Source organism: Sander lucioperca, chromosome 9 (assembly GCF_008315115.2).
Source record: "Sander lucioperca isolate FBNREF2018 chromosome 9, SLUC_FBN_1.2, whole genome shotgun sequence".
In the NCBI taxonomy this organism is placed as follows: domain Eukaryota; kingdom Metazoa; phylum Chordata; class Actinopteri; order Perciformes; family Percidae; genus Sander; species Sander lucioperca.
Window position 1 is genome coordinate 18,213,117 of NC_050181.1, and position 13,828 is coordinate 18,226,944.

The 13,828-nt window shown below is 40.4% G+C and overlaps 1 protein-coding gene across 14 annotated transcripts in view; it reads right to left on the reverse strand.

Annotated features, from left to right (window-relative positions):
* pard3ab (par-3 family cell polarity regulator alpha, b) overlaps positions 1-13,828 on the reverse strand; it is a 354,566-nt gene that overhangs the window by 172,649 nt on the left and 168,089 nt on the right. For 8 of the 14 annotated variants that reach the window (XR_004898393.1, XM_036005563.1, XM_036005564.1 and 5 more), the window contains exons 6-7: positions 2,374-2,465; positions 491-502 (exon numbers count right to left, since the gene is read on the reverse strand). Coding sequence is in view for 13 of the 14 variants with exons in the window: in XM_036005563.1 (XP_035861456.1) it covers positions 491-502; positions 2,374-2,465 (104 nt within the window). In the remaining variant the exon portion in view is untranslated. The remainder of the gene's footprint in view (positions 1-490; positions 503-2,373; positions 2,466-13,828) is intronic. The other 6 variants (XM_031292481.2, XM_031292478.2, XM_031292480.2 and 3 more) reach the window with 1 other exon arrangement.

Genomic DNA, 13,828 nt, shown 5'->3' on the forward strand with positions numbered 1-13,828 from the left:
GGGTCAATATTGATTTTTTTTCAAATGCACAAGTTAATGGTTGACTGGAAGACAACACAAGGGTCAAATGTGCAAACTGCTGTGCTCAGTTAGAAAGACAAACTGACTTAATACTGAAAGTGAGGGAAAATTAATTCAAACTTTACCCTACTTTACACAGACAGATGGATTTCTGATGAAGCCCTAGGGCTGTATATCACTGTATTGCATTCATATGTGGATGGATATTGCTGATGACATCCTTTGACCTTTTAAAAGCACAAAACACAGCCGCAGCTATTTGCTTTTTCCGAGGCAGCATTCTTCACCTGTTAGTCTGTTTGGCTGTAAAACATCTAAACACAGGCACATTTTACAAGATGCCAGATCTAATCTGCCTACAGCTTTGATACAATGACTATGATTAGCTCGGGGAAAATGGGCCCCTTGTTGACAACTAAGAGGCGGGAGAAGTCTCTGGGAAATCATAGGAATAATAACAATACCATACCTGCATATTAAACTGGAAGCATGCAACGGAGCAAAAACAACAAAACAAAACACAGTTGTTAATAAGAGGAGCTGAATGGGTTAGTGCGTGGGAGAGCTCCGATGGCGAGGCGAGGATCATTTCGCTCCCACAAAAGAGAATTATGTAAATCAGGAAGCAGGGTTGAAATGAGATTTTCTACAAACAAACCTGGATTACAGTACAGAACCTGCTGGTCTACCTTTAAAGTACGCATTATGTAGAGAAAGGGAGGAGAGAGCTGAGTTACCCAGGGTACCTTTGAAGGCAACATCTAGTTTCAGACAAGCTGAGCAGTATTGTTTTTTCATAGTTTTGGCCATCATCCTTCCTACTGGTATAATTGTGCTTTGTGTGTGTGTGTGTGTGTGTGTGTGTGTGTGTGTGTGTGTGTGTGTGTGTGTGTGTATCGGAAAGGTGTGTCAGCAGATGTTTGTTGGGTGACCATACAGATGTTTTTTTATGTTTGTGTTTTTAATGTTATCTGCTGATTGTTGGAGATGATGCAATATGACAATAAAGTTTTATTTCATCTTATATTAACTTAATTGCAGAGATCTGGCAGACATCACGGTCTGAGCATGAGTCAGTTGGATACAACGATGGCCAAAACTACAAAAGAGGACCAGATTTGTATTAACACAGAATTTTGCTTTAGGGTTATGCAGGCGTGGTGACACACACACTCACACTCACACTCTCACTCTCACACACACACACACACACACACACACACACAGGTTTCATTTCAAATCTCTATCCATTTGAAAAAAGCAGCCATCCGGAAAAGTCAATAAAAAACATTCGCACAAATGATTCAATCTTCGTAGTGCAACTTTGAATGTTCAGGTTAGGCGTAGAGCTGGGCGATACGGAGAAAATCAGATATCACCATATTCTTGACCAAATACATCCATGTCCATATTGCGGCGATATTTAGGTCAGGTTGATTATTGGTGCTTTCACAAAATAATGTTTCACAGTCAGATTTTAGATAAGTAATCATCACTAATGTGATATTATTAGCTATATACTGACTATGTTTACGTGCATGCACAAAAATAGTGTGCTGTTAAAACAAATCTGCAATTCTTCAAATGATATTCCCTCAAAATGTTTCATGACAGATTTTCTGAGAACATTGATTAGTATGTGCTTGGTATTATCTTTTTTGACAACGTTATTGTATATCATGATTAGAGGTGTTGAAATGAATCAAATAATCGATGCATCGAATCGTGGACATGGACGATGCTGCATCGATAATCGGCCAGGCCATAATCAATTATTTCTGTTTACAATTTAATGTAGGCCTATCAACCTTTCTGTTTACATATTCTGTTATGTTTTGCACATTCAGGAAGTGCCATGTGCTCAGTGCTGTAGTTTTATGTATCCAATTTATTTAGTATTAGAGCACTGCAGAATGTTTGGTTTTTGAAGCTTGAAAAGCTATGAATTAAATATCCTATGTGGCTTTAATAGAACAATGTATTTGCATCACGATGCATCATGATGTTCATCATGATCGATGATCATCATCGAGAGGCATCGTCATGCATCGAGATATCGAATCACTGACATGATAATCGTAATCGAAAGATCAGTGAAGATTCACACCTCTAATCACAATATCTTGATATATGATTTCATCACGATATGATTCCATTGAAAGACGATATATTATCATATTGAATTATCGCCCAGCCCTAGTTTGGTGTTACAAATATACCAAATGGTGATTTCTGTAATAAATCTGCTTGAATGTTGAGCAATGTGATCAGCAGGTTATTGGGTTCCAGTAGGGCTGGGAGGACCCAGAGAGGCAGAAAGGGGCGGAGCTGACCCAGGACTGAAGGACTTACTCTAGTGACCTGACAGGGTTGTGGTCCATGCACGAGTCGGCTCGGCCAACCGGCTCAATCCTGCCGTTTTCTTCTTCTCTGGCCTCGTCCTCCTGGAACAAAGCACAGACAGGCAGAAGAAGAGTGAGACGGCTTCAGAGAGCATTCTCCCTGTTCGTCACCGCTATGAAGTGAGTTACATGTTCATTCAAAACAAGTGGCTTTGACGCTGAGTCATGACCTTTGCTGCGTGCTGTAGCCTCTTTCACACTACAAGAGATATCCCCAACCTTCAAAATCTCAAGTTTCTTTTAGGCGTGGGCCGGTTACCGGTTTCAAGGTATACGCAGTTTCAAAAAGTCACGGTTTCTAAACCTCTAAAACTTTTCCGTCATACCATTCCTAAGGTATGAGCTGTTTGTTATTTTTGTCAAGGACGGAAAGTGCAGTTTAGAAACCCCTCAGCCTGTCAGGGTGCACTGTGTTTGGTAACACTTTATAATAACCATTGCTAATAAATGGCTAATTGATAGTTAATTAAACTTAAGTTTATAGTTATTTTACTGTTAACTAACAACAAAATGACAATTAATGATGATTAATAATTATTAGTTATGCTATATGTTATGTTTTTGAACAGTTTATTGTTGCTCAAATCATATCATTTTATATATTTTATTAAAGGTCCTATGACATGCTGCTTTTTGGAGTCTTTTATATAGGCCTTAGTGGTCCCCTAATACTGTATCTGAAGTCTCTTTTATATAGGCCTTAGTGGTCCCCTAATACTGTATCTGAAGTCTCTTTTATATAGGCCTTAGTGGTCCCCTAATACTGTATCTGAAGTCTCTTTTATATAGACCTTAGTGGTCCCCTAATACTGTATCTGAAGTCTCTTTTATATAGGTCTTAGTGGTCCCCTAATACTGTATCTGAAGTCTCTTTTATATAGACCTTAGTGGTCCCCTAATACTGTATCTGAAGTCTCACGTTTGACCAACTGCCATGCTTTGCTTGTTTTCAAGCCATGATGTCTCTCTCTCTCTCATGGGTGGGCCAAATTCTCTGGGCGGGCAAATCAGAGAAAGGGGAGGTAACCTTTCCCCTTATGACGTCATAAAGGGAAGATTCCAGATCGGCCCATCTGAGCTTTCATTTTCTCAAAGGCAGAGCAGGATACCCAGGCCTCAGTTTACACCTATCACCATTTCTAGCCACTGGGGGACCATAGGCAGGCTGGGGGAACACATATTAATGTTAAAAAAACCTCATAAAGTCAAATTTTCATGCCATGGGACCTTTAAGTATTTGTTTATGATTAAGAAATGTTTTGTAAAATGTCAAAAATTATTTAGATGGCTATTATAAAATTGCATCTGATGAGTAGAATTCCCTGTTAATGGTTAATTAGTACTTTTTAAAGCATATTTAAACATTATTATTTCTTATTAACTCATTATTTTATATGACACTAAAGTAATGATAAAATGACATTGACATGACAAATGATACTATTACTAATAATTAGTAATCATAATTCACCATATCATTTATCAGTTTGTTAACAGTAAAGCAACTATGAACTAAAGTTTCATTATCTACCAATTTACTATGTATTAGTATTATTATAGTGTGAAAATATATATATAATAATATATATATTTATATATAAATATATAAGTGTTACCAATACATTTCAAAACTGTAATTGCAATACCTCAATACGGTGAAATCGTGATGTTTTTGCTGAAGGTTATCACACCGGCCCATGCCTGGTATCTTTCAGCAGCTAACGAGTAGGCTGAGCTGCTGAGCTGAAGAAGCGAGCGGATGGGCGGAGGCCTTCCACAGGTGTTAAAAACATACGCCCTTTAGAAATGATTCTGTATTCAAAATTGACACATGCCTTTGTTCTCCTCTTGTATCAACTGTGGACGCTTGCTCTGTTTGAATACTGAAGCTGAGACTTCTGATACGTACACACAAACGCACACTTGCACTCAGACAGGAGACACTGAGAGCAAAGAGGAGGAAAATGAGAAGCAAAGAAAGACAGTCATTAAAATTTCAGGGCGACACCGGAGAGGAGAGACAGAACAGCAGCAGCAGCTCAAGCATCCCCGGCAACCGGCCGCCTCATCAGTATGAAAATGAGCCTGCCGTTACCGTGGCTGCAGTACGGTTGCCATGACACTTTGGGTGTCTGGAGGACGTACAGCTACAGGGCAGTGTGTGAGTGTGTACATGTGTGAGAAGCAGTGTGCAAGGACTTCTGACTGCCGTCTTTCAGTTTAGAAGACGTCCTCTGCAGCTTCAAGTGCAGACGGTCACCACGGAAACAGAACGACAACAAGTCTCACTGCAGCTTTCTTTGACAGACAGAGATGAAAATGTGTGAGGCGGGTAGTTGTGTCATTTGTAGGCATGTATAATTCAAACTGTTTCCTTAATCAATTGTCAGCAACGTTTTAACGCTGACAACAGAGAGATACTCTCATAGGTCTCGACGTATCTGTGGTACAAGGTGAGTTTACTGAGGCATTACCAAGAAATGTTTTCTTTCATGTTTTAAGTTTTTGTCTGTCACGGTTTTTTTACATCTCGGATCATGTTAAAAAATAAGTGTTGACGCTTGACACACCTAAATGTTCTCCCTTAGATCCAATGTGTCTGTATATACACAGACACACCAAATAAAAACACATTAAGAAACATGAACTTACCATTATCCAAAGCATTTAAAAACAACATGCATGTTTCCTTGATGAACGCGATAAGCAACTAAGATGTGTCATTTGTGCAGACCAGCCGAAGGATAATTTGCATAAAAAATGTATTAAAGTGACGAAATTCTGTCACTCAAAATTGGCTTTGCTGCTCCCACTCCACGTGTCGTTATTTGGACAAACTAAATATTCCTGCATCACCAAAAAAAGGACAGATAGCCCACAAATTCCTCAATAAAGAACATGAAATTGTTCTGCCTCAATGTCCTGACATCAGACTTGAAAATAAAAGCATATGTGGAAGACTATAAAGAAGACAGTATGGTTTTTAAAAGACATTTCTCGGATCAGTGGACGGCTGCATTCCAAGATGTTTTACAGCTCCATAAAGGACTTGTGTAAAAAAATATATGAGCATTTATAAAGACAACATTGCCAAAAAATGTGCTCTGCCATATGGTGGAAGCCTAGGATTTATTTACTAGTGCTGGGGGGGCATCAGAGAGGGAGAGGAGTCGCTATCTGAGGAAGAGCAAATGAGATTAGCATTCATCAAGGTACATGCAGGCATCTCACAGACACTTTATTTCAATACACAGCATCTATTATATATATCTGAGAAATCTGGCTGCAAAGAGAGAGTGAGTGTGTGTGTGTGTGTGTGTGTGTGTGTGTGTGTGTGTGTGTGTGTGTGTGTGTGTGTGTGTGTGTGTGTGTGTGTGTATGTGTGTGTCAGCGTGCGGGAAAGACAATAAAGCAGAGAGGTGAATCAAGTTATGGATATGGAAGTAAAATTATAGAAACAAAGCGAGACACAATCAGAAATAGAAAGGATGCGGTAAAGAACGTCTTGACATCATTATACGGTATATTAATTTATAGTGGCTGCCATGGGTCAATATATCCAATCAATCTTGGAACAATTTAATAACAATAGGCCAATGAGAAAATCTAGAGCTTCCATCTAATGCAGTGGTTTGGTTGTTCTCGATTGCCCACACACCCTGTTGCTTCTTGTCCAAAGACAGATGGAAGCGTGGGGCAAACTATCGCTTACACTTTACTTGAAGGTATCTACATAAGAGTGACATTACACTGTCATGAACATGTCATACACATTATAAACAAGTCATATGTGGCCTTGACCAACTGCCATCATGACATAAAAAAGTCAGATGTCAGAGTTTGGAGACGTTGTCTGAAACAATTCCCCGATTTCCTCATTGGTATTTAGTACTGGTGACTAGATTGGCTGAAATATAAGTTGCATGTTGGTCTCATTTGTAGTGGTAGTACAGCAAATTATATTTGGACTAGCGACAGAAAGAACTACAACACCACAGAATAAAAAAACAAACATTATAAAGCGCTGCGGGAACATTTCAATGAGCATTACTCCTCATTTCCGCCGGTTGCGGAACGGCTCTGGATTTGTTGCGGTACGGCTGCGGCCATGACTGACAGCTGTAGTCACGAGGACCCACGAGATCTCACGAATTCACGTAGAATAGAACCACAAAACCAACAGCAGTTTGTTTTCATCCAGAGGAGTAGAGGGGAAACTACTCTGAGCTGTGTTTTCAAGGTGTAGTGCAGGGAGATATGATCCGCTGTGAGCACGCTGTATTTTATTTTGAAAATTAACCGGATGTTTTATTTTGTTTCTGTGCTCGACTTCCTGTCCCGCACAAACTGAATTGTGCTGAATTGCGGCGGAGCTCTCCGGCGTCCGGCAAAAATAGAAGCTCTGCGTATCTGCTCCGGAGGGCTGGGACCACCGGAGCTGGGACGGAGCTAGGACAGAGTCGGGACGCAGACGTTCTGCTGTCAGTGGAAATACACACTGACTTTAATGGAAACCTAATGACTCCGTCGACGTTCCTCAACCGGTGGAAACTGGGGTTAGAGGTAGCGTTGCATTGACATAGAAACATTAAGACCTGTTGAAAAGGATTTAAGACCTAGAACACAATACACTAAAATGTTGATTTTGAAATTTTAGACTTTTTAAGACCCAGAGGAAATCCTGTAGTAGCTGCTGTGGAGCTTTTAATCATATTGCATGATCTTCATCGGCAGATGGAGTTCCTAGGTTCTCATGAAATTGCATGTTTCTGAGCACTTTTGGGACTTCTCATCCATGTTGGCTCCAAAAAGTGCTCTGCAAGTCAATTGCAGAGATCTGGCAGCCATCACGGTCTGACCATGAGTCATTTGGATAAAATGATGAGCAAAGCTACAACAGAGGACCGGAGTTATATTAACACAGAATTTAGTTTTAGGGTGATGCAGGCCTAGTGACACACACACACACACACACACACACACACACACACACACACACACACACACACAGCTTTCATTTCAAATCTCTAACCATTTCATCCAGAAATGTAAAACAAAACATTTGCACAAATATGAATGATTCAATCTTCAGTAGTGCAACTATGAATGTTCAGATTAGAGTCATTTTTAGAAAGGAGGTGTTACTTTTACTTTTTCCCATTTTTGGGGGAAAAAAGCTTTAAAAAGTTACGTTTAAAAAAGGAAAAAGGTTTTGAAAGGGAATACTGAGCAGCAGGGTCGGTTGGCGTTTGGAAACACAGCGTTTTAAAGTTGGAAGATATGATGGAAAGATTCAGAACAGCTACCAAATGGGTGCTGTGGTGAGAAACCGCTGTTTTAAAGGATGGGAATAAAGTTTGAACGTCCACTGATGGAAGTGATTTTGCAATCTGCCTTTCATTCTTTCCACTACCTGCTATTATACAGGTTTCAGCTCCATCTGCTCTGGTAGAAAGACACTCCTCCTGTTTTGTGCTGGAAAAGGAATCTTGCTTTGTAAAAAAAAAAAAAAAAAAAAAAGAAAGAGAAAAAAAATACTACGTGGAGCCATGTGTGCACACCTACCCTGTACCTATGAGTCAAATGGAGCACAGCATGATTTATTCATGCTAAGATGTAGCATTGTCTGTTGTTTAAATTGTTGGTGATGTTAACATGACCCTAGTCTCGCATTGCCTCCTTCCTCCACAGCCCTGCAGACCACATAGCATTCTCGTGCTCTGGTTTATTGGCATTTCTTTAAACCAATCACAATTGTCTAAGGCGGTGCTAAGTGCCGGACGGAGCCACGGTGCCTCTGCTAAATAGTCTCAGGAAGGAACTTGTTTTGGTGGAACGTGTACGTTCAAAAGTAGTTTTAGTCGTGCAACAGAAAACTCAGATTGGACAGATAGTCTAGCTAGCTGTCTGGATTTACCCTGCAGAGATCTGAGGAGCAGTTAACTAGGGCTGCCACCTCTTAGTCGATTAGTCGACTAATCGGTCGTTTTGGTCTTAGTCGACTAAGATTTCTTTAGTTGAGTCATTTTTTATGCTTATTCATGCTTAATTACTCATTTCCAAGAAACCTTTTCTGGTAAACACAAGATTTAAAGTGGTGCTTTTACAGGATTAATTGTGGAGAAAGTCAGTTTTACAGATGGTTCATTAACTACATTTATATTGTGCTTTTCTAGTCTTAACCACCTCTCAAAGAGCACAGCTCTGTCGATTACATCAACTAATCCATTAATCGACAAAATCATATAAGATATCAGATATAAGTGTTAGTCGACTAAGAATTTCTTTAGTCGAGGACAGCCCTACAGTTAACCATAATCCACCGGAGGTTAGAACGCCATCACAGAGAAAGAGGAAGGGGACGGACATCCTGCCGAATTTCCGGCGGCAACGGAGCAAACCCGGAAATGAAACACTGATATAGACTAACATGACCCATGCTAGCGGTTTCCGTTTGTCTTTGCTGCTCCTTTGCTATTTTTTTTTTAATTTTATGTACAAAGTACTTTCCCCACATAAGAACAATATTATATAACATAATAAAAAAACAACGTGGTATCAGCTGCAAAGAAAATCATACTGGCTTCTTCCTAGCCATTAGCAACAACTGGCTTAGAGTTGAGCAGTCTGATTGACGCATGGACCAATCAGCTTTTACTTCAACTTCCCCCTCCGTGAGTCCAGAAGGAGACACTCAGAAAGGCTTCGCCACACTTTCCCAACCACACCATCAAGACGTCGCCCATTCCCGTTGCTGGGAGTGGGCCGGCTGAGCACAGAGATAGATCGCCACATTAATAATTCATGCTGAGTCGGAGGGTTAATGGCTAGCAGGCAGACAGGCAGGTAGGAGGACGAGCGGCCGATGTGTTTTCCAGCCGAGTCATTGTTTGTTTCCTGGATGTGGAGAAGGAGAGGCTGGCCCGGGGGCTCATTAAAGATTAATGGGAGAATCCATTGGGGCCTGTCCTTTCTATCTCGGAGACTAAATGAAGTGGTCTGCGCCTAGTGTGTATGTGTGTATGTATGGGAGAGACAGTGAGTGGAGTAATGCTGCACTTTAATGAAGTGCTGCCCACTCCACTTCCCTGCCACTTTGACCACTCCGTCACATACACACTGATTCAGACACACAGGCAGGGATGGAGAGGAGGAATGGAGATTAACCCTCTGAGGTCTAAGAGCATTTTCACATATCTTCTTAAAATGTACCTTTTTAAGGTATTTGCATATAACTGATCCCCGTGTGTTTCATATCAAAATGTTCAGAACAAACTCAGCTTTCAGTATAGTGAGGTCCAATTATTTTCCAGAGCAATGTGTGAAGAGATAATTTGGCTAAAGCTGAACCGTTGATGTTCGCTTTTTGAAATTCCTCAAATCTCTTTTGAAAACAAACCTTAACTCATCATGTGTTGTAACAATTGTTTTGGTGCTTGAAATGAATTGTCCAAAGTCTTAGATTATATATGATTAAATAGTAAATAAATGTCTGAAATGAATCATTTTTATATCGCTTTTTGAGTAGTGGTTTTCGTTTGGACGCGCCGGTGTGTTTTTCATCCTCAGAGGGTTAAATCTCTTAAGAATCTTTAGGGACAAGACAAAATGCAATCATTGTGATGCTGAATAAATCTTAAATGTTGCATAAGCAGTGTACAAAAGTACAGATAATATTTAGTCACGTATGGCACTCTATCTAAATCTATAACCTATAACTTCTTTGAAACAGCATAACAATTTTAAAATGCAAATCTGTTAAAATATTATCGATTGCTTCTCCAAAATGTTGTATTATGAAAGGTTTTTGATAGTTGAGGTTAATGTTGAAGTTGCCCATCTTCAGATTGACGACCTCCTTGAGAGACTCGAGAGGATGTGAGTTAAACTGATGCAACGGTGAGAAAGTTGACCGTTGATAGTGCCAATTAACTCAAAGTTCGAAAAAAAAAAATCACCATCACATAAAGTGATACGTCTCTCCCATCATGTTGGATTTCATACCAACAAATCCCCACCGTGGGCTGAGGGGTATCACACTTTTGAAGTTTAGCAAATGTTTAGCTGGTTTAAGTGTTCACCTTCACTGGGTTTACCCTGAAGACGGCTTTCAGCTTAACGGAGGAAGTTTTACATCTGCCCAGGCAGCCTGATAACAGACATGTTGTGCTACTTGCCATTTAAGTAGGTCTTCGTATGTTTTGGTCAGACTCCCAGTCTTGTTTACTTATTCTGTGACTCAGATTAAACCAGACTACTTCATCAGACTACAGGTTTTAGATTATGTTAGGTTGCTTGTGTTTAGGTTGGTATCAAAACACAATACTAATGGCCATTTAGAAAAATGCATTCTGTCAAACTCCAGGATCTTTGTTTTAGTTGAAACATCATTTAAACGAGCTTCGTGTGTATCGTTAAAAAGTATAAAATTATACATGAAAACAAATGTGTTCACATGCACACCATCAAGAAGCACATGTTCATTTAGAAATACTGAGACACACACACACACACACACACACACACACACACACACACACCATCACTGTTAACTGGTTTCTGTGCCCTCTCCAGCAGAGCTCCATATGTCCACGGCAGGATCAATCACTGAACCAGACTATAAATCAGCCTTGACCTCTGACCTCTGAGCTGAATCCCACTACACACCATCTGAGTTTGAAACAGAGAGAGAGGGAGAGATGAAAGATGAAGTTCTGCTAATATTCCACACCATCTTCACACTGAAATGTCCGTTAGGAGTCACTGCTGGCCATAGAGTATACATGCTTCTGAAGTTCACCACAGGTCTTCAAGTCAAGTAAACTTTATTACCCCAAATGGGGCAATTCTTTCTACAGCTAGCAGAGAAGACAACAGTCATATACAACATAACATACATTCATATTCCATATTCCAACAGAACACATTACATCAAGCTATTAGTGAGACCAATGGTAACAGGAACAATTGAGCTCTTTAATCTCTTGTTCTTACATCTCGGTACCTGCGACTAGATGGCAGCAGCCTGTATTCACAGGACAAAGGGTGACCAGAGTCTTCCTCATGGCTCTGATCCTGTGTTAAAGGGATAACTCTTCAAAATAAATCTTTTTCACAACGCCGTTTAGTAATCGATTATTTTTCAAGATGAGGGACCCAAACCAACAGATAAAATATGTATAAACATTAAAACGTCTTAGCTTCCAATAAAAGTACATTCGCATCTGGGGTTCCACTTTTTCAGGTCACTGTACTACAACATATTGATGATTGGGCCACATGAAGGCTTGTATCATGTGGACGCGCCGACAGTGTTGTTGTCGTTACTTAGAATTCCTCATGGGGGAGACAGAAACTACACACTATAGCTTTATAGCTTTAAATTGTTACGAAATTATTTATATTTTTTGCAGAGTGACGGAAAAAAAACATACAAATTTTGAAAATGCCAACCCACAGACAATATTATTTTGCTACAGATACATTACTAAGAAATGTAGGTCTAGTGGTTTCAAAGTTTTAGATGAGGCGACTTTGCCATTTCTTCTTCTGATGCCCCTGATAATGTTGATGCTACCCATCTGCCACGACACAGAGACGTTTGATAAATGCCGACGCCGGCTCCGTGCGAGACCACAATGCATCATTAAAAGCAAGCTTTCAATTACAGATCCCGCGCTAATTCAATTAGTCTCCTTTGAAGACACTTTGATAAATGGGATCCAGACGGGCCGACGGCATCGTCAATAACTCGAGGATTCATTGAACAGAGAGGACGGTATCTGAGTTTATATCATGCCGGCTGCTGGTTGGGCCGCTACACAACAAGAGGGGGATCCTGCGTGTGTGTGTGTGTGTGTATGCTGTGTTTGGTTTTGTGGTAGGGGAAGGTTGGAAATGGGGAGAAAATAGGAAGAAAGTGCTTGTGTCTGGATGTATGTAACTTTAGTGGAGAGGTTATTATCTATGTGCATTGCTGTCTACTAATGTAAGCCTGTGTCATTTTCTCAACTCCTTATTAGGGCTGGGTATCGTTCAAAAATATTCGATACCGGTACCGATATACTAATATCATGACTTTGTTACCGTTCCTAAAAGATACTTTTTTTCTATATCAATTTTATTTAAAAAAAAAAGAAATCACAACATTACACATATTAACATATTTTTACTCATTGTGAGCCCTGTCTTTGTGTAACGTAGAGTTTTTCCTGCGTGTCTCTAAGACGTGTAACACACACACACACACACACACACACACACACACACACACGAGAGAATAAGGATCGCATTGTGACCGGCATGAAGAAATGCATGTCCGGTATGAATGGCCAGGCACGAGATCAGACACAAATCTACGTGTCGCGGTAATTTGCGGCGCGTTTTCGCTGTTATCACCCAACAACAGTGTCAAAATGTGTAATGCTCTTAGAGAGAGATGAGAGAAAAATCCTCGCAGCCAAAATCTGATGGAAAACCTTTCAAGAAGAGGAGAGGCTGTTATTTATAGCAGCAGATTGTGTTCAACTAACACATATAGGTGTAATGTTCACATGTCCACATACCTCTGCCCTTTAGTCATGGTCGGCCAAATAAAGTTCAGGAGCTATTATCCAGACCTGCAGAAACTTTTTTTCCCCACAGATTGACTCCACATGCACTGTACGTGCAGCGCTGCGTCTGTGTACATCACTAAACTACCAGAGGCAGTAGCAATAACAGCGGGTACAAAATGAGACTTCCAGCACTTCCTAAATTACCACGGTGCTGCTGTAGCGATCCACTTAATTCAACAGCAATTTCTGCAATCCAATTCAATCAAAGCGGATGGGGGTTTGCGGAGGGGTACCACCACCACCACGGTGAAATATGCACCACAATTTTCTCAGGAATAATAGACAATGGAGGCTCATCAGGAATCAGAGCCATTTTCAAAACTCACATTTTAGGAGCTGACGTCCCCTGAGAGCTTAGTCAGTGTCACTGGAAATGGAATTGCAGAAAGTGTGAATGATACTTGTTTTTCCACTTGTGAAGGTGCATTTGATTCAGCACACTGAAGAAGGGCACAGCAGGATGATTCCTTTTCCATATTTAATGAATATACATTCTAGGTAACAAAAAATACTCGGATTAGTGAGAAGTGTATCCGCAACAATTTCTCCTGAGAGTGCAGGAGAGATGAAGTGAGTGATGGGACAGAGAAATGAAAGACTAGAGAGAAAAGAGGACAGGTAGAGAGAGAGAGAGAGGGACTGACTCAAAGAGAATGACATGAGAGGCAGACAGCGAGACAGACAGAGACACATTACACAGAGGAACAGAAAGCCATGACAAAGCTCGCTCAAAGGAAGACAAATGACACGAGCAAACCTCTCCGATGGAAGCCTGAGGGGATCCACTGA